Source organism: Gossypium arboreum, chromosome 5 (genome assembly GCF_025698485.1).
Source record: "Gossypium arboreum isolate Shixiya-1 chromosome 5, ASM2569848v2, whole genome shotgun sequence".
NCBI classification, from domain to species: domain Eukaryota; kingdom Viridiplantae; phylum Streptophyta; class Magnoliopsida; order Malvales; family Malvaceae; genus Gossypium; species Gossypium arboreum.
In genome coordinates, this window is record NC_069074.1 from 11,880,141 (window position 1) to 11,905,584 (window position 25,444).

At 34.5% G+C, this 25,444-nt stretch overlaps 4 protein-coding genes across 8 annotated transcripts; 3 read left to right on the forward strand and 1 right to left on the reverse strand.

Moving 5' to 3' along the window:
• Positions 1-455: 455 nt before the first annotated feature.
• Positions 456-3,646, forward strand: LOC108452408 (trihelix transcription factor ASR3-like). 2 transcript variants are annotated; one of them, XM_017750192.2, is made up of 2 exons: positions 456-1,849; positions 2,194-3,646. In XM_017750192.2, exons 1-2 carry the CDS (start codon positions 1,150-1,152, stop codon positions 2,541-2,543), a joined length of 1,050 nt encoding a protein of 349 aa, XP_017605681.1. In that variant the 5' UTR covers positions 456-1,149; the 3' UTR covers positions 2,544-3,646. The 2 variants fall into 2 exon arrangements, with proteins under 2 accessions (XP_017605681.1, XP_017605683.1); XM_017750194.2 differs by having other exon boundaries at positions 456-1,845; positions 2,194-2,469.
• A 1,915-nt stretch (positions 3,647-5,561) lies between these two features.
• Positions 5,562-9,172, forward strand: LOC108453496 (ras-related protein RABF2b). Its single transcript, XM_053028351.1, has 8 exons — positions 5,562-5,955; positions 6,589-6,666; positions 6,762-6,929; positions 7,260-7,308; positions 7,469-7,546; positions 7,804-7,893; positions 7,983-8,083; positions 8,809-9,172. The coding sequence occupies exons 1-7, from the start codon at positions 5,917-5,919 to the stop codon at positions 8,081-8,083; spliced, it is 603 nt and encodes a 200-aa protein (XP_052884311.1). The 5' UTR covers positions 5,562-5,916; the 3' UTR covers positions 8,809-9,172.
• Positions 9,107-13,228, reverse strand: LOC108453495 (uncharacterized). 2 transcript variants are annotated; one of them, XM_017751625.2, is made up of 9 exons: positions 12,911-13,228; positions 11,784-11,998; positions 11,466-11,554; positions 11,232-11,370; positions 10,775-10,849; positions 10,283-10,404; positions 10,135-10,210; positions 9,764-9,823; positions 9,107-9,438 (listed from the first exon to the last, which is right to left on the reverse strand). In XM_017751625.2, the coding sequence occupies exons 2-9, from the start codon at positions 11,922-11,924 to the stop codon at positions 9,280-9,282; spliced, it is 861 nt and encodes a 286-aa protein (XP_017607114.1). In that variant the 5' UTR covers positions 11,925-11,998; positions 12,911-13,228; the 3' UTR covers positions 9,107-9,279. The 2 variants fall into 2 exon arrangements, with proteins under 2 accessions (XP_017607114.1, XP_017607113.1); XM_017751624.2 differs by lacking the exon at positions 12,911-13,228 and adding an exon at positions 12,504-12,901.
• A 6,393-nt stretch (positions 13,229-19,621) lies between these two features.
• LOC108450077 (putative E3 ubiquitin-protein ligase LIN-1) lies at positions 19,622-23,983 on the forward strand. Of its 3 annotated transcripts, none has more exons than XM_053029148.1 (7): positions 19,622-20,973; positions 21,076-21,220; positions 21,314-22,281; positions 22,370-22,517; positions 22,710-22,952; positions 23,070-23,379; positions 23,598-23,983. In XM_053029148.1, exons 1-7 carry the CDS (start codon positions 19,928-19,930, stop codon positions 23,603-23,605), a joined length of 2,868 nt encoding a protein of 955 aa, XP_052885108.1. In that variant the 5' UTR covers positions 19,622-19,927; the 3' UTR covers positions 23,606-23,983. The 3 variants fall into 3 exon arrangements, with proteins under 3 accessions (XP_052885108.1, XP_052885107.1, XP_017603013.1); XM_053029147.1 differs by having other exon boundaries at positions 23,070-23,373; positions 23,616-23,983; XM_017747524.2 differs by having other exon boundaries at positions 19,623-20,973; positions 23,616-23,983.
• The last annotated feature ends 1,461 nt before the right edge of the window (positions 23,984-25,444 follow it).

Below are 25,444 nucleotides of genomic sequence, written 5' to 3' on the forward strand. Positions count from 1 at the left end.
AAAAAGAACAACGAAAAAAAAGAAATGAGCCACACAAAGCTCAAAAAATGTGTATTACCGTAAGAGAAAAGAGAGAAAAGTGAAAACAGCTTAGAAAGGACACTAGTTGCCGGTAAAAGTTAAACATTGAAGAAAGGTTTTCAGAACAATCTAATGAACACTTTCGTTTTTCCTTTAAAATTAGAGTGTACGTATAAATTAATAGGAAATAAAGAAAAAAAAGTTGTTCTTCTGCACGTGTGCGTGTAAAAAGTATATGTCTAAACAATACTTTGTTAATGGAATTGTTGTGAATATTCAAGTGTATGTATGTCGATATTTTCTTTCTCATATAAATATATATTATCATTTCATCACTGTCCTAAAATTTATTACTGTAGGGAGTCCCACAATAACTTTGATTTTGATGGCCTCGATCCTTTATCATGCATAACATAAGATTATTTGCTGCTCTCTTTTGTTTCACATCACAGCCAGCAGACTTATTTTATGTTGCACCACAACTTTTATCAGCAATCAATTTCTTTTTGTAAAAGAATTGGTTGGTTTGAATTTGATGATGCCCTCAAAGTTTACCATAGTTTCAAGATGAAGACCAAAAAAATGTGGTATCCTATGGTGGTGTCTTGCATTTGACTATTTGAGACTAACACAAGAAAGGATTTTTTTTTTTTTGACTTAAACAAATTTTGTCACAATTTATAATTATTTATTTTTTTATCATTATAATATTAAGGAGACATGCGAGATAGTTTGAATTCGTATAGTTTAAGTATCAAATGAATGTTTTAATCACTGTTTTAGACAGCAGGCAGTGAGTATATCATTTTACCTATGTTCATTGAATCACTGATCTTTAGCTTTTGGTAGTACTTCCAGATTCCTTTGCTTCAATTAGCAATCTTTGTGATATTTGACTACTTTGTTACCCAACATCAAATCAGCCCCCCAAAAAGAGAGCAAAAGAAAGACAAACAGTGTTCACTGTACAGTGATCGGTATTAGATTAGACCCCCCTTTGGGCCAAGTTTCGTTCTTTTTCAAGTTTTTCTTCTAAAAAGAGTTCATGTTGCCTCCTTTTGTTACGCATTACATGAAGCTCCAGTTTCTCACTTCTTTCTCCCTTCTGTTTTAGTTAACGGTGTTTGCATGAAGTTGGTGATGGCTGATCAAGGTGGTGACAATATTGTGAGCAGGGAATACAGGAAAGGGAACTGGACCGTCAACGAAACATTGGTATTGATTGAGGCAAAGAAGATGGATGATGAGAGAAGAATGAAGAGAAGTGGAGACATTGAAGGGAGGGGCAAACCAACAGAGCTGAGATGGAAATGGGTGGAAGATTATTGTTGGAGGAAAGGGTGTTTGAGGAGCCAAAACCAGTGCAATGACAAGTGGGATAATCTCATGAGGGACTACAAGAAAGTGAGAGAGTACCAAAGGAGAACAGCTGAGAGAGGGGAAGGGACTCACAGCAATGAAGGTTCTTCTTATTGGGAGATGGAGAAGAATGAAAGAAAAGTAAAGAATTTGCCAAGTAACATGTTGCGCCTGATATATGAGCGTTTGGAGGAGGTGGTGGACAAGAAAGGAGATAAAACTGCGGTAGCTGCTGGTGGCTCAGGTCTCATTCCCAACATACCTTATGTTATGGATAGACCAATTACCAGTGTAGAAACTTCATTACCTCCTCTATTGCAACATCAGTTATTAGCTCCTATTCCAGCTGCAATTCCATTAACTCTACCAGCACCGCCACAGCTGCCGCCGCCACCAATAGCTGCTGCTGCTGCTGCACCACTGGTACAACCACCTCCCCTTTCATATGCTCAGCCGTTGCCCACAGTAGGTACTCTCTTTCTCTCTCTCTCTTATTGCCACTACATTAAGGGTTGCTTTGAATTTGCTACATAGTAAGCTCGAGGGATTTATGCACTTGCTAAAATTTTGATATTCCATGTTAGAGACTAGTGTTTATGATGTATTGATGATGCACTGATTAAATATGCGTTTTTATATCATCCATTTTTGTGCTTCAATGTTCTCGGAAGGGGCTGAGAGTTAGCAGATTTCGTCACAAAAATTGATATATAGCCTTCGTGCATGTGTCGTATATTTTCAGATGGTATTGATTGATTTCATTGGTTCCATATCTTTCTCTTTTTAATGGTTTGGAGATGTGTGATAGCTCAGATTCTGATACAAGTGAGTATTCAGACTCGCCAGCAAAGAGAAGGAAGAGAGGAACTGGTAATGGGGAAGGCAGCAGTGGGGGCACAGCAAGTGCAAACAACTCAAACGAAGTGGGCACTGCAATCTCTAAAAGTGCTTCCATTATAGTAGAAGCCATCCAGGCCAGTGAGGAGAGAGAGGAGAGAAGACATAGGGATCTTGTTAGTTTGCATGAGAGGAGACTAAAGATGGAGGAATCCAAGACAGAGATGGACAAAAGAGGGCTTGATGGCCTGGTTGATGCCATTAACAAGCTTGCTAATTCCATCCTTGCTTTAGCTACCCACATGAAACAGTCAGCTCCCAAGTGAAGTGGGTATATATCCTCTTCTTGATTTAAAAAAAAAAAAGGAAAATACTACCCATTAATATCCAAGAGGACTGAGGGAGAGGTTAATTAATTAATCACATTAATCGGTGGTTGTTTATACTAATCGTGACCTATATTTTATGTTGCACTCACTCTGATTGGTCATTCTAATTAGCCTTAAAAATTATCTTTATCTTATGTCATTTCAAGTGTTTAAACTTTCATAGTTTATGTTTAAACACAAACTAGGGTTGGTTGGTTGTAAACTAGTAATACTACCAAAAGTGAAATATAAGCAACATTGTATCTGGGTTTATATCTTCAAGGAAATTATACTGTATACATACACTGATACACAGCTGTAGAGAGAAAAAATGATTGTATTCTTCATCCAATATATCCGTAAGTATTTCGTAAGTGCTTGACATTTAGATTGTCATACAACCTTTATTTTTTCCTTTGAAAAAAAATGCCAAGGGGAGATTCATGACAGATATGGGTAGAAATGCACTACTCTCCCTTGCTTAATGAACTCTCTCAAGCAAAGCAAATGCTTTCAGAGTTCACATAATTTGTGAAAGAGGGGTAGGAGTGTGAGTCACACATGCCACGGAGGGGGAGTGTGGGAGGAGCTGCTCATGTGTATCATTAATGAGGTAGAAAATGTGAGAGAAATGTGTAGCAGTGAGCATTACTTCTCTGGTACTAGTCAAAGGCGACCGGTCAATGGATGTCTGAGAGACCCGAGAGGGATGTCAGGTATTGATAGATTTACAGAAATGCCATAATGGGGGCCATTATTGGAGCTAGTCTCGTATTCTCTTGAGAAGGCTGTGGCAAAAGTTGGGCCTTTCTTTCTTCCTTCCTTTCTCTTTATTTTCCACTGAGAGTGAGAATTCAGAAATGGAAGGAAGTGGACACTGTTGGCTAATTTGGTAGGCTTGCTTGCAATCTTCTGACAAAAGCGTGTGTGCCTACTAAAGTTTGCCTTTTCTCCTTCATACAGATACAGTGTTATGATAGAGAGAGCCTGATCGGATACATGTACACATAAATGTATGTACACTGCAAATTAATGGCTATTATTTCTCAGCTTTTCTTTCCTTTTTCCTGTGTTATCATCACTCAAATTACTAAAGTTTCCCCCTTTCTTACACTTTACTGTTTCACAATTTCTCTGGTTCTTTTGGTAGAACGGTACTGCTGCTACATTAGTTCACTTGTTAAACTTAACCTGACCTTAGATGAATCATACCCACTACTCAGTCTTTAAAGAAAGAAACATTTAACAGGTCTTGAGTTTGTATTTTTATATAAATTCTCTTTGTATTTACCCTCTTTTTACCCAAGAAACAATATATATATATATATATATATATATGTTGAGGTTGATATTCAGAATTCAAAGTTAAAGGGGTAGTTGGGGTTGCCGACTTAGCAAACCCCAGTATGTAATAGTGGTTGCACAGTGGACAGTTGATTAAAAAAGAGTTGTTATAGATAGTTGAGAATTGAAAAGCAATTAGTTGGCAGTGGCAGGGGAGGAGGACCCCATTCATGCCCACAACATGAATTCCAATTGTTAAAGAGTTTCCCTTATCATCTACCAAAAAAATTTAATACCAGAACCATACAGGAATCTTTAAAAATAAAAATAAAAAAGAAACCAAATCTGCTTGCTTCTTCTTTGATCTGAAACCAAAAAATTAAAAATAAAAGCTTTGGTTCTGATCTGACAGATAGAATAAGATTTCTTGTCTTAAGATAAAGTCAAAAAGTCTTTCTATTTAGACCCTCTAGATTTATGCACCGATTTCTTCAATCAAATTACAATATCAAATATATATATAATAATACTATTAAAATAATTTTTTTAAATTTTTATTATATATTAAATCGAAATTTATATAAAATTTCAACTTCGGTGTACCAGCAATCCTTGAAAATTTAGTTTCTTGGTAATGAGATTAAAGCCCAAACAAGCCTAGAAGTTCCAAAACTGGATTCACAGAGCTCAATCTTGTTAGGAGTCCATTCAGTAATGGATCCTAATCGTGGGCTTTTAAAGTTTCCATTATTGTTTTTTAAAGTTTCCATTATTGTTTTTTATATAAAATTTCAATGTTTTAATATGTAATTTGATATATAAAATTTTGATTCAATTATATACATTTAAAAATGAATACATAAATTTATTTTTATATTAAATTAATATAATTATTTTTATGCAATATATTAACATAAAATAGTATTAAATCGATAATTTTATTTATAGTTTGTAAAAATTAAATCAAACTAAAATTCCAAATATATAAAAATAAACAAAATAAAATTAATATACAACATTACACAATATAATTTTAATATTTATCTCTATGTCTAAAGCTATATACCAATGAAATACTTTAAACAAATATTGTAAGATAAACTAACATATTATTAGTTAAGATTATCATCGTATATATTAATAGAGTTGAGTATTCGATTGAGTCGAGTTGAATCAAGTCAAAAAATATTGAGTTAGTTGAGTTGACGAATCTTATTTTAGCAACCGAACTCAATTTGAAATTTTTTCAAATCGAATCGAATCTAATCGAGTCAAAAAATTTCGAGTCAAGTCAAGTCAAGTTAATAAGTCCTATTATTTATACTTAATATTGTATTTACATGTATCGATTATTTAACTAGTAGACGAAGTATAAGATTATATAACTACATATACAATATAATAGTTTTGCCTTTTTAATTTAAGAGATAAATATTTATCAAAACGACATAATTTTACCATTTAACCTAATGATTTTAATTTTAATTTTATAAATATTTATTAAAACGATATAATTTTACTTTTTTATTCAATTTTAAAACAATTTAATTTGTATAATTTATATTTAAATTAAACCAAAAATTTAATTTTTTATTTGAATAAATCTGAATAACTCAATTAGCTCAGAACTATTTAATCCAAAATTTAAATTTTTATCTATTTTTATCCTGAGTTTAATTAAAAAACTATTAATACGGAAATGAAAGAAAAAAATGCCAAAAGGTGTGTTGTTGGGTTAAGCACTCTTTAAAAAAAAGGCAGGTGAAGGAAAAATAAAAAGGAAATCTAAGAGGGAAGATAAATTAAAATTGCAATCAATTTCGAGTTTGGTAATCGGGATCAGGGTGTCTTTAGAAATTAAAGAGAGTTTGATTTGGTTTTTAGGGTGGAGGCTTAAGGAGGATCCTTCCTTTTACTTTTATCGTTTGGCTTTTGTCAGCCACTCTTTTCTTGTTCTTGTTCGTCAACGCCTCCAACACATATTACTTAATCAATATTTTCTTCATCTGATTTTGATCGGAGCATCAGTCTGGTTAGAAGGGATCTCATGGCCACTACTGGAAACAAGAACATCAATGCTAAATTAGTCGGTTTCTCTCTCTCTCTCTCTCTTTAAACCCTCTTTTTGCTTTCAGGAGTAGTTTTTTTTTTCTTTTTAAAGTTAATACTAGTATTTTTTGCTCTGGTTCTTTCTTAGATGCTGAATTCTAACCTGGGTCTGGATGAATTGTGGATCATACTTGATTTTTATGTGAATTGTGATATAGTTTTGGCTTATTTTTGCAAAATACTGTTTTGATTTTGGTAGTTTCAGAGCCGATCAATTCCCATGCAAGGGTCAATTGTTTGTTCTTTTGATCTGTATCTATGCTTTCGATTTAGATTGGTTTAGTTTAGCAAGCTCGAAAACTTAGTACATATCTTCTCAAATTTGCAATTTAGGTTTTGTTAAGATTTTGACTGTGTCTGACTTTCGAGGATATGCTTATTTTTGCCTAATTTCTTTGGGTTTAATTGTTGTTCAGATTGTATATGTCTGTTTCTATATGCATGTATGGTGTAAATGGTTCATATTTTCATATGCGATGATGCATCCAAACATGTTGAGAATTTGAGTACCAAATTGTATATCCGAAAGTTAAATTACGTCTTTTGTTTGAACTTTGAAGTGGTGTTTTTTTATTATATATTAGCTATTAATGTGCATTTTATTCTTCAGGTTCTACTTGGGGATGTTGGAGCTGGAAAGTCTAGTCTTGTTTTGCGCTTCGTTAAAGGGCAATTTGTTGAATTTCAGGTCGGTGCTGTTATGGATTGTTGCGAGTTAGAACCTTATTAATTAAAAATTCAGTTGGGAATATTAGCTTGACAATTTGTCTTATAATGATGTAGGAATCAACCATAGGTGCAGCTTTTTTTTCCCAAACATTGGCTGTGAATGATGCAACTGTGAAGTTTGAGATTTGGGATACAGCTGGTCAAGAGAGGTACCATAGCTTGGCACCAATGTATTACAGAGGAGCTGCAGCTGCTATCATTGTGTATGATATTACAAATCAAGTAAGTTCTGATGCCTAACCAATGTCTTCTCTGTTTGTTTTTGTCTTTTAAACACTAAACTACGCATTGCTCTAATCATGACACTGGGAGATGAAGCACGTAGTCGAGGTCACACTTAGTTAAATTCCTTAATCATTTATGGTCTCAAGGCAAGCTTTCTTGGAATCTATTTTAATGGTGTTTCCAACATCAAGTTTTACTTGGGTTATGTTCAGTTGACGTCTCTATCAAGATTACTTGTTGAATATTTTGTTTGTCGAATATTAGTAGAGATGTGGGATGACATATGGTGTCCAAAAGATTTGTAATGGCATTCTTTGTATCTTGCAGGCATCATTTGAGAGAGCCAAAAAATGGGTCCAAGAACTTCAAGCACAAGGTATCATTATCTATTCGTTGAAGGCATCATTGTTGATTATCAATGGATCTTGTTTATTGTTGTTATTTTTTTTTATCCTCATAACATGTTAATTTAAATGGCCAAGTAATTTATTTCTAATTTTTAATGTTGAATTTAATCTTTTTGTTTTCCTCTGAAGGCAATCCTGGTATGGTAATGGCACTTGCTGGGAACAAAGTTGATTTACTAGATGCAAGGAAGGTGGCAGCAGAGGCAAGTTATCAGTTCTTACTACATATTTCTTTACCTCAAAATTTAAACATAATATTACTGTTAATTGATAATTCTGAGCCTGATTTTGAGGGTAGAATGACTTTTAGGATAATTATAATTTTGATTTTTTGACATTTCAAAACAACTCTTTCTCCATTTGAGATGGTAAACGTTCTAATGGATTCCTTGTTCAATTTTGTTTCGGCTTCAATGCACATGCTTGTCAATTTGACTTCTTATTCTCATTGGTGACTCAGGAAGCACAAACTTATGCTCAGGAGAATGGTCTTTTCTTCAAGGAAACATCTGCAAAGACAGCATCCAATGTCAATGAGATTTTCTACGAAATAGGTGTTCTATTTGTTTCTTTGTTGAGTTTCCAATAAGAATGCTGTATTTCTTTTACAAACTGGCATTTGACTGATTTTTATTTCATGCAGCCAAAAGATTACCTCGAGTGCAGCCAGCACAAAATCCTGCTGGAATGGTTCTCATGGATAGACCTGCAGAACGGAGTGCTAGTGCCACTTGTTGCTCTTAGGTATTGGACGGTTTCCTTCCTGTATCTTCTAAGTAGCTTACGCAATACTCTTTGCGACCGAAGTTTTATCTTCCATACTTTGCCATGTTTATGTGCTATTCATTATGGGTTGTGCATGCATGCTTGTTATCTAGACCTGATGATATCTACCAGTCAATTGTGTTAAAGATTGATTATTCTTGTATATTAAAGTTTGATAATGGTATTATGTTTCACTTCCATGGTTACAACCTAAATGTTCAAATAAAATGCCATCCCCTCTATCGAAATGGTTGCTCGGGTTCGGTTCATTATCAGCTGTCTGTATTGCTTGATCACAAGATGCTGAATTCTTAGTCTGTTAGTGTTAAGGGGTGTTTGGTTTGAGAAATTTTATATTTTTGGTGGTAATCTTAAAATTTTAAACTATAGAATCACATTCTCATATTTGGATTTCAAAGAAGGTAATCACATTACCAATAGTACTAAGACAGATTTTGGCTAGAATGCTCATTTTACGACAAAAGGGTGAATTCTTGTGACAGTTCTAATTTTACGGTTGGAGATTATTTTTCTTCACTTACTATTTTTTCGTAGTTTAAAGTTCTTCTTTCCCTATACTCATGGTGCTAACGTGCTAAATAATTTTATATTTTGATGATATCCGAAATAGTGGGTTTTTGGCTCATTCGTTTTGCATTTAGTGAAGGATGCTATCACATCTGCTGCTGTTTTTGTTTGTGTAGCTGGTGCTAGCCATGCTTTAGGAGTTGCAGAAGCTTCGACATGCTAAGGCCTAAACTTTCCTCCCAATTAATACAAAGCACATTATAAATCACTCCTTCAGTTGATTGTTTTGATCGATCAATGCTGTCTCAATTATAACGTAGGCATGCGTTAAAAGATTTAAAGCTTGACCAGTTTATATCTGTTCTAAGACATTATGATGATTAGTTAGGCCTAGTTTTGAGTATTAAAAGTTGGTACGTTATATATAATCATATATTCGAAAGTTTAGCTGTTGCCAGAACTAAATAATTGCAGTTTTCCAAGAAAATATTCGAGTGATTAAATGAAACAGTATATTCAGTTGGGATCCATTTACAACAATTCCATCTCCAACTTCAAAAATTCATATCGGGCAATTTTCTTGGTACTTAAAGTTCTTTTATACATTGCACAAGTGGGAAAAATACACAAAGAAGAACGACTGAACATTAATTTTCACTGTCTAATTCCTTTGTCCGTGATCGCCTCTTCGCTAAAGTCTTCGCTAAACCTTTAATGATCTTCCCGAACCAAATCAAGTTCAGAATGCCTAATGCAGACGGCACACCAAAAACCAAGACGAAACCAAAGGCATGCATCTTGATCACCTACTGAGTCACTCAAAAGTTAGAACAGATACTTACCAAAATACTTGCAGGAAAGCAATGAGTGAACAGTTTGCATTTAGGCCATGGAATTTCTAAGGAGTTAGGGTGTACATGACCAGTCAACAAAAATAATAGCAATTTATAGAATATACTCAGAAGTGGGTGAATTTCATGTTGAAAAGGAGACGGTCATGAAACTTGGAACTCATCTATCACTAAGTAATCAAATAGCACCTTGCAAACACCCTCTTTGGCTGAAAATATTAGTTAATTACAACAACAAAAATATTTAATTGAAGCTTAAAAACCAGGGAGGTGAAATGACCTGATCATAATGTAGGTACACATGGTAGAACATGTAGCCAAACAGAAGAACCCTCGCAATCTGCGATTAAGAACTTACTTCAGTTTATAGAAAAAGTTAAAGTTCAAGGTACTTCTAAAAAATGAAGAACATCAACAAAAGAAAATCAAAACCAAGGAGCTTCTGCTATCTATATGCAACATCATCAAAGAAGCTTATAACTTAAGAAGAAACTCCAGCCAGCTCGTTTTGATGGCCATTCATGTCTAATCAGTCATCTATTCAACTTTTATTCCCTTATTTTTCCTATTTTATGAGACATACTTTTGTGGGGTGGAATTTAACAATGCGTGTTAATTTTATAATGGAAACTTCAGAAGAGTTGAGCTTACCAGCCAGCCAATAAAGATGACAACACCATTAATGAGATATGCAGTGGACCTTTTCATACCAGCTGTATCAAGATACCTTCAACCACAGAAACATTAGATGGTTTACAATGTAGGTTTCGGCAAACAATCCTAATTGCATAGAACTTACCATCTCAAATGGATCTCTGGGGTTGTCACCTCAGATATAAGAACCATGTATGTATACAGCTGAGCTTCTCCAGTAAACATTGAATATGCCACTGCAGTTCCAGAAAGGAGGTGATGGATGACCTGCAAAAGATGATAAGGTTACCAGTTAAAAAGATTCAACTCTATCCACCGTAAGTCAAAGTTATTCCAATAATTTAACTGATGAACTGAATTGAATCCTCTGACCTAGAAGCATAACAACCCTATGCTTGCATGCTTTCTGTTGCATTTTTAGTTACTGAACCAAATAGATTTGTCATAAGTTGAATTGTGTAAGGAAACAACACAGTTTTTAAAGATACAGTTTGAAAGGATATTGGAGCTTGTCATTCAAATTCTAAGGGTCAGTAGCAACGGTTGAATAGTTACTTTTGTTCCTTACAACAGTAACAAGATAGACAAATAAATAAAGTGTATGCCAGAGTGCATTTCTAGTAGAAAATATACGAACATATTCTATTCCACCTAAAGCGGGATATTGCCATAAAGTCATAGCAAGATCTGAGAAGAAGTATCCAAGAGAAACCTGCAAAATATAACAAATATTTTAGAAGTCCTAGGATTTATGACAAAAGTTGGAATTCAATATCCGATAAAAGGGTCAAAGGAGCTGCTAAGAACTACAAAGGACGATAATGACTTCAATCTAAAAGGAGAAAATGATTAAAAATAACTTGTTCAAAGAAACAAAATCAGTTTTAAGACTAATGAATGAGCTGAAAACACAGAGGCATTAGAAGGCATATATAGGGCATAGTGTTACTGTGATGCCTCATTGCCTCATTAAATAAGGATAGAAAAGAGCATGGTTCCAAGTTCACAGTTGAGAATCTAAACCCAACAGATAATTTGCCCACAAGATACATGGCTGGACAACTTAAAGATCATATAAGAAGGTTAGAACATACCCCTAATCCAAAAGTAGAGAGTTGTGAGCTTCGGAAGACCATAAGACCCGTAAGATGTGGGTCAGAAAAGAGGTCTGACCAGAAAACGAAGTACAATGACAAAGCAGAAACAAAAATCGCATGAGTTGTAGAGATGCCACTGCCAAAAATATGTGAATAACCAATGAGAGAATGAACATGATTACAGAACCAAAAAAAAGAGAAGGAAAAAACTAGAGCATGCGCTACACTAACCGATTGTTCCAATCTACTCGTTGAATTTTAGTAAGACTAGGGTAAGTCTTGATGTAAAAGCTGCTGATTAAGTCAGACAGATCATAGACCTAAGGAATGAGGGAACATGTAAACAGAATTTCAATAGAATCCAAGGGAAAAGCAACCATGCATGTAATTACATAAAAATATCAGAACAGATATGAGTTAATTTAAAATATGTAAAATTCATTCAGTGCAAGATTCATTAAAGGGTATAAGGAAACATCCTGCCATAGGATTCAATGATCCTGAATTAAAAAGTTAAAACATATTTACAAGGGGAAAGATTCAGCATACCACTTTGCAAGCAAGAATGCCACCGAGGATGGAAGTATAAGGAGCGAAAGGATCAGCTAATAAGTAATTCTTAACCAACATCTGAGCCTGATTTTTGTAAGACTTTATTGCCATAGTTGTCTGTTTAGGCACTGCTGCCATATATTACAATCTCAATATCACCTTAGTAGAAAGAGTACCTTCTCCTAGTCTTGTCCCTCCTTCATTCATCAATTCTATAACAAATACAAAAAATGGCAGTCAAGAAAAGAAAAGCTTCAATCATGTCAAATTTAGAATAGAAGGTAATAAAGAAACATGGATATGGAGGAAGTTTCCACATTTTGATGCTACAACCAACCATACGATCTCACAAGCAAACACTAAAAGGGGTGAGTAATCAAAGCAGTTACCAACATCCATCTTAATCCAAGAAATATCAGATGTAAAAATATTCTCCATTTACAGATAACCTCAATTCAATCATGTTGAAACAAACAAGAAACCAACCAAAACTGTGAAAGTTTGATTAAAATGAAGAAAGCAAATAATAAATGTTTGACTAAATACAAAAAACATTTCCATTTCAGAAAAGCAAATGTAAATACAATGCAAAAGGCATTAAAATTATAAGAAATCCATGAGGAAAACACAAATAAATTGGCATGAAAAGTAACACAAGGCAATCAAAGGTAATACAATAGAAGGGAAGAAGATGAGGAATGTGATAAGTGTGGTTACCATAAGCACGTTCTACATATTTGAAGAAGCAACGGTGAGATTGAAACAAAATGCAGCTGGATCTTTAAAGAGGAAAAGGAAAAAAAAAATTTGAAAGAGAAACCTAAAACCAGGGACCAGAAGGGTTCTTGAAGTAAAACCAAGGCCAATCAATCCAATGCCCCAGACCCAGAAAGGAGAAAACTTTTAAGACAAAAATAAGGAGAAAATACGAATGGGCACATGACAAACATGGGAAATAAAAAAACGTAAAAAATAAAGACAATAGGAAATCAATGCAAAAAAGAAATGGCCATGACAATGAAAACAAATGCTTTTCAATTAAAGCAAAAAGGAACGAAATAAAAAGAAAGGGAAATCCAATCCAATCATCATTTGGATACCAATAACCAAAGTGTAGCACCGACCTTAAAGTTTAATCAATGTTGGGAGAGTACTTTGAATCTCCAGCTCCTACCAACAGAATAAATAATGAATGATTTTAATGAATAAAACCAAAATCAAATAAGGGATAATAACGATAATGAAATAAAGTTGATTTCTGGATACTTGGGGTGATGGGATTGAAAGATGAATTTATTGGTGTGTTAGTTTATCCTTTGAAAGATCAAAGCTTGGGGGTGGAGATGAGAATGAGATAAAAAAAAATGGTAAATTTGTGACACTTGTTTTTCTTTTTTAGGATTTTGTTGGAAATTGGATTTTACTTTCAGAAATTATGATTTCATGTTGGTTCATAATCGTGTAAATACTAGTTATAAATTTAGCATTGCCATTGCTATTGGATTTCAAACTTTCATTATCATCAAATTTAGGCTTTTATAGAATCTGATTTTTTTCTGTTTTACAAAAAGAGTTAGTTACTTAAATCTTAAAAAAAATTAAAATATTAAAATTAAATTCAAAGTTATTGAATATCAATATCTAAAAATATTACATAAAGGAATTGATTTAATCAAGTTTCCTATGAGTTTGACTTGAGTTGAAACCAGATCATATAATTACCTCATTTGTGATAGTGGGTCATGCCCATGATCATGAGGTTAATTTGAAAAAAAAAATGCTGCCTTTAGACAAAAAGTTTGTCAATCTTCAATGAACTATTAATCATGAGTTTGATTTTTTCATGAGCTGTTATTCTTGTTGTATCCAAATTCTCTTGATTTTAAGTATAAATCGTAAATAAACCAATCATTTTAGCCCCAAGGCTTCCAACCAGTTTGTACGGAAATTGGGCAAAGAGCCAAAGACATTGCAAATGGAATTGAGAGTGTATAATACGTGGGTTTGGCAAAGGAAAAAGGAAAATCATATTTAAAATAATAAAATCTCTATAAAATTTGACCCATACTCAAAAACTTGTTTTTATTAATTCGATTCGATTTTGAGTAGCAAATAAAAAAAATTTAAAGGAATCTAATTTTGACCAATATCAGTGGGTCCAATCCCAGAATTCTCTAGATTCTTGTCTTGTTGTAGCATTCCCTCAATAGTTGGCGAGGGTTGCTCGAACAGGCGCATCGTTGAACCCATTGTTCTTCCAATATTGGCCATGGCGTCCGAACATGATAAAAAAGTACTTGCCATCCTCTCTTACAAAGAGCTTAAATCTATTGCACTTCAGTGATATTACTGGCACCTCCATGTTTGTCCCTTAGGAGTTTTATCAGCAATGCATTGTCTCTCTCAGCCACCATTCGACATAAACCCATATTCCAAACTATTTGAAGACCTTCCAAAAATGCGCGAGCTTCTGCCTGAAATACCGAAGTAGCTTTTAATCTCTGAGCATAACCAATAATCCATTCAGCTTTAGAATCTCTTACTACTCCTCCGATTGCTAAAAAATCTGTGGCATTATTCATGGTAGCTAGTATTCGAATTAAGCTTTATCCAACCCTCCCTAGGGGGTTGCCACGACTCATACGTAGTCGGAGTCAAGTTTCAGACATCTCAAGTCCGCTAAGGAACGGGCCCATGACAAGCTTGTTGTTGACAACTCTTTGATGCTATTGTGGCTTCCAGTAAAAACGAATTCATTCCTATTTTTTCTTATAACATCCAGTTAATGATTGAAAATAAAGCGCTCCAGTTGGCTCCTCTATCACTATTCCACCAATATGTTTCTCAGGTTCCAAATCAGCCACTGCTCAACCTACAAAGAGAAGAAGATCTCATTGGACTTATTCGGCATGATAGACATCCAAACACTCCTCGGAAAGCTACAATCCTGTAACACGTGGATGTTGGTCTCCATTGCTCCACCACACCACATACAATGGTCATCATCTGCTATGTTTCTTCTTAATCTTTTAGCATTTGTGCCCCGAAATGACAAGCCAACGGAACTGTTTTACTCGCTGAGGGATTTCACACTTCCAAATTAAATCCCAGCCTGCAAATTTTCGCTCCCCCATTTGTCCCTGCTACTGCCTTGTACGTATCCGATGCTGAAAAAATTCCGTGTTGTGACCACCTCCATATAAGGGTGTCCTTGCCTGCTTCATTCGCCAGGGCCACGACAGTCCCCTTTTTTTGAATGATTTCCCTTGGTAGGAATGGTCGCAATTTGTGCTATGACCACACCCCTGAAGGTTCAACCATGTATCTAACATAAGTGTCTTCCCTTAAAGGTTCGTTGCAAATATACCAGTTTTTCAATGGCCCAACACCTCCCAGCCAAGAATCATTCCAAAAATTCACCATGTTTACCATTCCTTGTAGACCACATAAGCCCAAGGGGAAAATCGTTACAAAGTTTCGCCAAGGATTGCCAGAAATAAGAACAAGAGCTTCTATGGATCGAGAGTGGAGTGATGCACATTACATTTTGATCAAGTATTTGAACCCAAAAAGCTTCTGTTTTTGAAATAAGTGAAAAACCAGCCTTCAGTAGCAGCACTTTATTTTGTTCACGAAGATTTTGAAACCCCAGACCACCATGCTTCAAGTTCAACAACATTTATCCCAACTCACCAAAGTCGGCCTTCTAGTCTCGGAGGTAGATCCTCAAATGAAAGTGCGAACAAGTTTCTCAATCTCATTACAGATTGCCACCAGCATGAGAGTCGAGCTCATAAGGTAATTAAGGATAGCGAGTAAGACCACCTTAGCAAGAGTAACTCTTCTTGCTAAGGAGAGTTTCCTAGCATCCCATACGTTGAGCTTCTTCCGAACCTTCTTTACAGTAAACTGAAAAGAACCCGAAATAAGCCGGCCATGAAGAAGTGGGCTGCCTAAATACTTTCTCAAGTCATCCACCCTTGCAAACCCTAGCTTCAAGCTAATATCATGGGATGTTTTTCAAGAAAAGGATTTGAGTTTCAGGAGCACTCACTTTGTAACCTAAGAAAGCTCAAAACTTTTTGCAAACTATCCTTTTAAGTCTGATTTAAAAAATAAAATAAAATCAATCGCAAAGAATAAGTGTGAGATGCCCAGTCCATGGTGAGAAAGTTTAATAGGCTCCCAAACATTGTTCGTAACTGTCTGTTCAATTAGGTGTCTCGCTCCATTCGCAACACAAAAAAATATGACAAGAGTGGATCCCTTGGACAGAATTGAAACAAATGTTTTAGTGACTTCACCATTCCAAAGGAATTGCATAATGAAAGTCGAGATATAATGCATTATAACCTAAACAAAAGGAAGTGAAATCTCACATCAAAGTATCCTTTATATGATCCTGTCCAACTCGTTGTACGCTTCTCCAAATCCACTTTTATTGGAATCCAACTTTTATCACCCTTGCAAGTCCGCATTGTATGCATCACCTCCTGCGCTATCACAATATTGTCAGTTATATGGCACCCAAAAACTTGTTTGATTAGGCTTGATGAGTTTATTCATTATTTGGCCAAGTAAGATTTGTAATAGTTTTCGTGATGATTTTATGCAAAACATTCTACAAATTGACTGGGTGAATTTGTGCTATATATTTCGATCCAATGACTAGGCATAAATATCAACAAAATTCGATTGATTTTTTCATCTATACTACCACTCCAGTAGCTTTGAGGAGGCCGGAGTCATGTCAAAAAGAGCATTTCGAACTTTCTCTAAAGAGACAAAAATCATAAGTATTATTGTGTCTTGTTCAACCCGAATATCTTTTAGGAGGATAAATGTCCTTTAATACACTCGAATTCACATCCCCTGCATAGACAACGATGCTAATATTAACCGAGTTAAGACTCAATTGATTAAAGTTACCCAAACTTAAACTAAGTATTTTTAAAAAATAATAATAAAAGTAATACTTAATTTATTTTAATATTTAACTTACAGATTGTACTTACATTTATTAAAATAATTCTTTCTTTTTTCCTTTTACATGTAAAAAAGTAAAAGCATCCACTACATCAACAAGAAAAGATTAGGATTCAAAGTAATTTTTCTTATCAATTAATTTATATTTAATTATAAACAATAATTAATATTTTAATAATTCAACAGTTTAATTTATCGCTCTATTCATATAGATTATAGATCATGTATATCAAATTTGACATAAATTAAAAATTTCTAATTAATTATTTTAAGTAAAAGATCTTTATACAATTAAATATATATAATATAGATAAAATTTTAAAAAATATTTCAGTTTTACAGCTTTGTAAATGTCGAAATTATATATATAAAATAAACCCACTCATAATAATTTAATTTTACACACTTTCCTAAGATTTGTATTTATTAATATTTTAGCAACTTATCTATTGAATTTAGTCGTACCATTGTACTTCTCCTGCATATGAAATTTCAAATAGATATAATATCTTTATTTTTAATAGTTAAATATTTTTACAGCGATCAAATAATTAAATATTTTTAATTTCAAATAATATAATATCACTATTTATGTAAATAATACATGAAATTAAAGTATCAACTTTACAAATGATTACGAAAGCATATGAATTACTTTAATTTTATACCAATGCTGCTAAAAGACTAAAGATTCTAGCTAGCAAATTTATTTTGTCAATACACTTGAATAAGTAGCAGAAAATGCCAAAAGAAAACTGTACTGCAATTATTATTTTTTTCTTATAGATTCTTCATTTTGTAACCTTAATTTAGATTCATTCACTCAATTATTTCAATAAACAAAAACATGATTGACACTGATTTGCATTAAGATTTCAAAAGCTTTGTTGTTGTGTGTGATATGCTACACTTTTCATCTTTCCATAAAGTTTTTAGGTGACCTAATTATAGTTTAAAAAAAACCCTAACTCTAAATAAATAGATAAAATCTAGAAAAAAGAGAGAGAATAAACACAGAAAACAGCCGAGTTGCAATGAAATAAACAAAATGGCAGAGAGAAATGAGAGGAGGAGAGAAAGACAATAAACAAAGGCCACAAAACGTTAAAAAATCATCCTACAATCCTAGCTATGGCAGAAAACACTTGCCCTTTCTTATTTTATCCAGATTCGTATTTCTTTTTTATTCAAATATATATAAAAAATAGTCAACACTCATTTTTAAACCAAATAACATTGATTCTACATTGACCATTAATATTTTTTCCCCTTACAAGTTGTATAGATAGAAGAATGAAAATTTTCCTACAAGTTGCTATATGGATAGACAAAATGATGTTCTTCTTTTAACTTTATATAAAAAAAATTCAGTGGTAGCACATAGATTTAATTATATATAATATATAATTATGTAGTTCAATAATTAAATTGATTATTATTGCATGGTCTGTTTTGGATAAACAAGAGTTAATAGACAAACTATTCCTCGAAAATATCCATTTCCGTTGTCTCGTGAATTAGTTTCCTTGTCATATAAAAGTTGATAGGTCGCTATCCAACGGTCCAAATTTTTGTTTCAATCAACAAATAATGATCTGGCATATGGCTTCTAAATCACACCATATATATGTATATATGGACTGGTCCTTCACGGTATCAAATACACCTGGCTAACAATTATTTATCCTTTGATCTAATCTATTTGTCTTTCTACTTAAGTTGTGCATGAGAAAGTGAACGATGTTTGTGTATGAAATTCAGGTACAGTCTTAATTTAACTTTTTTATATGTCCAATTTGTCCTATTTGTCTTGTTTTTTGTATTATGTTTTGTTTGTTCAGAATTATCAAAGATTTATCCTTTTGTATTTTGATACATACAAGGTTATATTTAAACCCTTTTTTATCGAGGATTTTTCCATCCGAAGCCATAGATATATTATAAAATAGGTATAATAATAAATTTAGTTTTTAATTTTAATGTTTATTCTTTTATTAATTTCATCTTTATTTTTTAATTAAATTTGGTTATTAATTTTTCTTTTAAAAGAGTGAAATCGCTTAAATAACTGAAATGTTAAAATTTTTAACAATATTAGCATGAATATACTTCATGCTAATATGATACTATTTGACTTATATTTTACATCAACAAATAATTTAAAATTATAAAATAAAAATTCAAAAAAAAGAGCAAAGTTCATAAAATTTTAAAAAAGTATCATAAAGTAAATGTGAATTACCATACATGTTGTCATAATTAAAATTTAACATTTTAGTCTGTATTTTCATTAAAAAATAAAATTCAACTCTTTTAAAATGTTAGTATTTGATAATTAAATTAGATTCATTTAAAAAATTAAAAACTAAATTTAACTAAAAAATATAAATATTAAAAGCTAAATTTATCATCATCCACGTTTTCCAATATAACCATGTACATAAACATAAAGATCCGCTATTAACAATGTGAAGTGAAAAGGTTAAATAAAAACAATTATTTGAGTCCCAAATTTTGTAAAAAGCAATGCAAATTGTACCTGACCAATCCAGCAAAACTCAAGCATTAATATAAATTACAAGTTGGTTTGTATGAGAATCATGAAGCCTCAAATGAGTAAAACACAAATTGGGGGGGTGATTAACAAAGTGGCGTCGATATTACATAAGCAGATCACATGCTACCCATTTCCCAAAATATGCTGTTCTCTTGTTTGATACCATTTTTAACCCTTAAACAACTTGGTTTTTAATTAGATACAGACATCTGTCCGACCAAAAAAAGAAAATAAATCAGACCTCTGATAAAAATGACCTTTTTTCACTAATATTTTTTTTTGACAACACTTGAACCCCTTATGGCGGGAAGTTTAACTGCTTTCAACTGGAACAAACCGGCCTGATCCTTTTTTTTTAACCGTCGAAAAGGGACAAAAACACAAAATCACCACCCGCAAAATCTTCTTGTCATAATTTCCTTTTGTTTTGTTTTGTTTTGTTTTTCTTTTTTTTTTTGCTGTTTCTTTCTTCTATGGCTGTCCTTTCGTTATCTTCTATTTTTTTATGGTTTATTGCAAGAATGTCAGTGAAGCTTTATAGCTCGATCTCCATTAATCTTTTCCATGTCAAGAACAAGCTTGGAATATCTTTGAAGAAATGGCTTCTTCTTTACAAAATTTGCTTAAAGAAGAAGGGTTTGAGAGAGGGAAGGAAATCAGTCTTAGAAACCCAAGTAGTGCAAAGCCAGATGAGTCGGTAGCGCTGCCTATATACATCTGCCATGCCCGAAAAAGCTTGGGGAAACCCGAGCACGACGCTGAGGAGACTATTACTCGAAATGGATCCTCAGTGTTTTCATCTAGAAGGGTGTCGAATTCGGATAGACCGAAACCCAAATCATCGACAAACGACGGTACGCCAAGGAGAGATGAGCCTGCAATCGATGACGTTGCCATTAGAGCAGTGATATCCATACTTGGTGGATTCACTGGTAAGTACATTAAAGATGAGAGTTTTCGCGGAATGATCAAAGGAAAATGCAGCTCCTGCTTAACGAGGAGAAAAACCGGTTCCGATGATGGGGTTTTTGAGAATATGAAACTTGGTATTGAGAGCATTGACAGCTTAGTACAAAATCCGGGGAACAAAAAGGAACTTAGAATGAAAACTTTGAGGAATTCGATTGAGCTTTTGAGCATTGTTGCTTCCTTGAATTCTAAGAAAACAAGGAATGGTTCAACTTGCGGAGTTCCCAATTCTCATCTCTCGGCATGTGCTCAGCTGTACTTATCTATACTTTACAAGCTCGAGAGGAATCATAGGATTTCGGCTAGGCATTTGCTTCAAGTTTTTTGTGATTCGGCTTTCCTAGCGAGAACCCACTTGCTTCCTGATCTATGGGAGCATCTTTTCCTTCCCCATCTTCTTCACCTTAAGGTTTGGTACCACAAAGAGCTTGAACTTCTCTCCAACTTGGATTATGGTGAGAAAGAGAAGAGAATGAAAGTTTTGTGCAAGCTCTACAATGATCAAATGGATATGGGGACAGCTAAGTTCGCCATGTACTATAAAGAGTGGCTTAAAATTGGGGCTAAAGCCCCTGCTGTTCCCACAGTGCCTTTGCCATCGAGTCCCAGTTTTAGATCATCAAGAAGGCGATCATCTGATTCTTTTGCTTCGCGTTCTTCAATCAACAGAAACTTGTAAGCTATTAGCTTAGATAATTTTAATCATTCAAGAGTTTTATCATCATTAATCATGTTGATTTTCTAACTTGTTTCTTGATTTGCCATGATGTTTGAAAGGTATCGAACTGTGTTTGGCACAACTGAGTTGCAATCCATTGAGCTTGACCATCGAATCAGAGCATCAATGGACATATGTCACCTCCAGGCAGAAGAAAACGAATTCACCGATGAAGAAAACTACAATGGTTGCAATTATGTTCATGTGGGTAGATTCTGTCTCTTTCTGAAAATTACAGTTCTTTGCTTTCAGATATCGTTACATTGAGAGTATCATTTATGTTTCTGAACCTGACAGAACATGACAAAGACACGTAGAAGTTCATCAAGCCAGATTTATCGAACTCCGAGAACTGACTTATTACCGGAAACACGTAAATCAGACCATTTTAGGCTGTTTACCTGCCAGAGTGGGCCAACAGAATGCTTGGTAAACGGAAAAAATGTTGTCAGACATAGTTCAATGAGAAGGAAGGACAATGTTCATCTTCCTTTGAGTGATCTAAGTAGATCCATTGCTACTATTTGCTCCTCGGACAATCTAACTGAGTGTGAAATTGCAGTCCGGTTATTGACCAAAGCATGGTTGGAATCACATGGTGGTCCTGCCATTGAAGCTGCAATAGCAAAGGCACCCGTTATCGAGGGAATCCTCGAGGTATTGTTTGCTTCCAGTGATGATGAAATTCTAGAACTAGCAATATCGATTTTAGCAGAATTTGTAGCCAGGAGTGAGGTGAATAGGCAGATAATACTTAACTCAGATCCTCATCTTGAGATCTTCTTAAGACTGTTAAGAAATAGTAGTCTATTTTTAAAAGCAGCTGTGCTGCTTTACTTGATAAAGCCAAAGGCCAAACAAATGATATCAACGGACTGGGTTCCGCTAGTTCTTCGAGTTTTAGAGTTCGGTGAGCAGTTGCAGACTCTATTTACAGTAAGGTGTAGTCCTCAAGTAGCAGCATTTTACGTCCTAGACCAACTATTAACTGGTTTTAATGAAGATAGGAACTTAGAGAATGCAAGTCAAGTAGTTTCTCTTGGAGGATTGAACCTTCTGATAAGAAATGTTGAGATGGGAGGTGTTCTTGAAAGGAACAATGCTGCCATGATCATATCCTGCTGCATTCGAGCCGATGGGAGTTGTCGGAACTACGTAGCTGATAAAATAAACAAGGCATCTCTACTTGAACTTATTGTTGGGAATCATAAGGATTCTAATGGATCTGTTATTGCCTTACTAACTGAGCTACTCTGCCTAAACAGGTTGCTAATCCTTTATGATTAACTATGATTTTTGTTAGTAGTTCCAGAGGTCAAATGCATATCCTGATGATATATGGTATCTTAACAGAAGAACACAGATTACCAAATTCTTGAACGATCTACTCAATGGATGGGGTGGCTTGAATACCATGCACATCTTAATGGTATACCTGCAGAAAGCTCAACCTGAAGAACGCCCCCTGGTTGCAGCCATATTATTGCAGCTTGACCTTCTGGTAATTAATTTCCTTGCCATTCAAAGCATGATACACCAAGAAGTCCAAGCCTCATGCTTATCAAATAGTATCCATCAGATATTCATCCCATCTTGTTCCATTTACTTTAGTTTATTCAGAAGCCAAATCATCTTGTTGTATCAATTATGCAATGTTTTGATACAGAAATCATGGATTACAGTCTTTTTGCAGGGAGATCCTTTGAGGTACAGTGTTTACAGAGAAGAAGCAGTTGAGGCCATTGTAGAAGCTTTAGATTGTGAAAAGTGTAATGACAGGATTCAAGAACAAGCCGCCAGAGCTCTTATGATGTTGGGAGGCTGTTTTTCTTACGTGGGAGAGGCAACAACAGAAAACTGGCTTTTGGAACAAGCAGGCTTTCATGAAACCTTGGGGGACTCGTTCCATGGAAAGGAAATAGTTGACGAAATCTTGGTAAGCTTGTCAATTGTGGAATGTCCATTATAGTTGCTTCACATCAAGTTTTAATAATGCTCTTCTCTAATCCATGCTTGCCAATGTTTTGTTCCCTTTTATTACTATAACCACTAGCATGAAGAGAAGGAAGCAATAAAAAATTGGCAGAGAAAAGCAGCAATCGCTTTGCTAAACAGTGGCAACAAGAAATTCTTGGCCGCTCTTTCAAATTCCATGGCCAATGGCATTCCTAGTTTAGCACGAGCTAGCCTCTTAACTGTTGCCTGGATGAGCAGCTTTCTCCATTCAGTTCGAGATAAAGATTTCCAGTCCATGGCATGTTCAGTACTCGTGCCTCGGTTACTTGAATCCTCAAATTACAGTAGAGCTATTGAGGAAACGGTGCTTGCTTCTATCTCATTGCAGCAGCTCATAAAAGGTTCAGGTATCTTAAACTTTCAGACATTTTCAAAGCTAACCCCTCGGCAGTTATTCAATTCTTTATCTTCCTTGCCTCTTGTTATCCTCAATGATACACAGTAAATGCTCATATAAATTCCGACGAAGATCATTATGATAAACTTCTGGCAAGGCATAATCTGTAAAATTACATGCAAGCAGAAAATGGGATCTCAATGCATTTTCCTATCTGTTTAATTTCAGTCTTTTAATCTTTGCTAGAATATGCCTCTATTATTGCCTCGTTGGATGCGACATAGATAAATCCTCTTGGCAATCATTGTCCACATGGATAGCTTATGAGCTTATTCGACCATCACCAAGCACTGCGAGGCATCAGTGGCCCTAGCTGGAAGCCTGGAAGATCTGGCCATGCCAGTTAAAGAAATGCAGGAACTCATTTGAAGTCTTGATTGTAAAGGGTGACTATCAGAGGGTCTGATTAACCACCCTGACCTTAGAGAGGATGATTAAATTGTAGTTCTTTCAATTTCCTTTCCATCTTTTGAGAGTGTCTCTGTAAATGATGTAACATACAGCACATTTAACATATAGCGATTTAGAGAGATGTGAAATGTCTAATCTACAAAGATGGTTTCCCCCAATACAGCATGGAGAATTGCAAAACATGATGACCTATATGATTCAAAATTTAATCATAAGTAGACCCTAAATAACATATAAGTATCCAATGGCTCCAGGTTTCAAGAAATGGAAAATTTGAACCAGACCTTAATTTTTGGTTTGGTTTGTCTTTTCACTGAGTTTATCAGCTTTCAAATTCAGCAATGGTAAAAACCACTGAATTCTATGATGCACTAAAGAAAAGACATGTATAAAAATCTGAGTCTGCAATAAGACTGGATTTTGTCTCCAAGTACCGACCGGTTGCATTAGTTTTTTCACTAATGTTCAGACATTCGTTGGTTAAAGATTAGGGTTTAGGGGTACTTTCCCTACTTTCTCAAACATACATCAGTTGTCACCATCCTATCTCCACGGAATGTCACAGGTTTTGTCCGATTAGCTATGAATGACACTAGGATTTCACGGTCCAGCTGTTTTACCTCAAAATCTTTAAAAATTACTTGCTCACATATGTCATGGCACGTGGCTGGCAGGCAGTGGATGTCTGAATTCCATAGACATCACATAAATCCAACAAAATGAGTTTTGTGGTGGTGTCTTCAAGTGGGAAAAAAAAGGGGAAGGTCCTTGCAGTGAATAATAAAATGGCAGCAGCGGCAGCGGCAGCAGCAACTAGAAGAAAACCTGCCCCAGCAGCTCTGCCTGTCGAATTGACCCAGCCTCACATGACTTATTCTAAATGGTCGCAAAACAATAATGTGTGATTCAAACTCGAAGGCATCCAGGTAATGGGGTCACTCACTGGTGAATAGTTCTAGCAAGTTGACAATTGCCAGACGCCAAATTCAAAGTTCAATCACTAATTCCTAGTAGATGAATCTTAGCTCAGGTCTAAGCAATGGCAGGCACCCAATGGTACGGTTCATATCTAGGTAAAGGGGACGGATGGAAATAGCATCTTTTAACCATGTGAGCTCAAGCTTTCAGCAACTAAACATCAAGAACAGCAGCCTCAACTTTGCTCATAATCTAGAACATCTTTAACTAAACTCATCTAAGGGTAGTTCATGAAATTGTGGTGCATTCTCATTTCTTACATAGAATTGCAGTTCATAGGATTGGAGTTTCCTCAACTTATTTTAATTGATTACCTTCAAGACTTCAAGTTAGAAGAAAACCAGAACAGTTTTAAATCTAATAATGTTCAGAAAATCACTGATCTTATACAGAAAATTTATGAAACTAACATATTCATTTCATTTCATGTCTTTTGCTTTTACCTCTAAAGTGTGTACTGCAGAAATTTCCATCCAAACCACAGAAACTTGTCTTTTAGTTAAGTTTTGATTATATAGGATTTCAAGAGAGTAAATGGTTTGAAAGGACAAGAGAGAGAGATAAAAAGTTTTAAGTAACTGCTGGTTAAATCAAATGGTTTTAACATCTTTCAATGCAATGTAGTG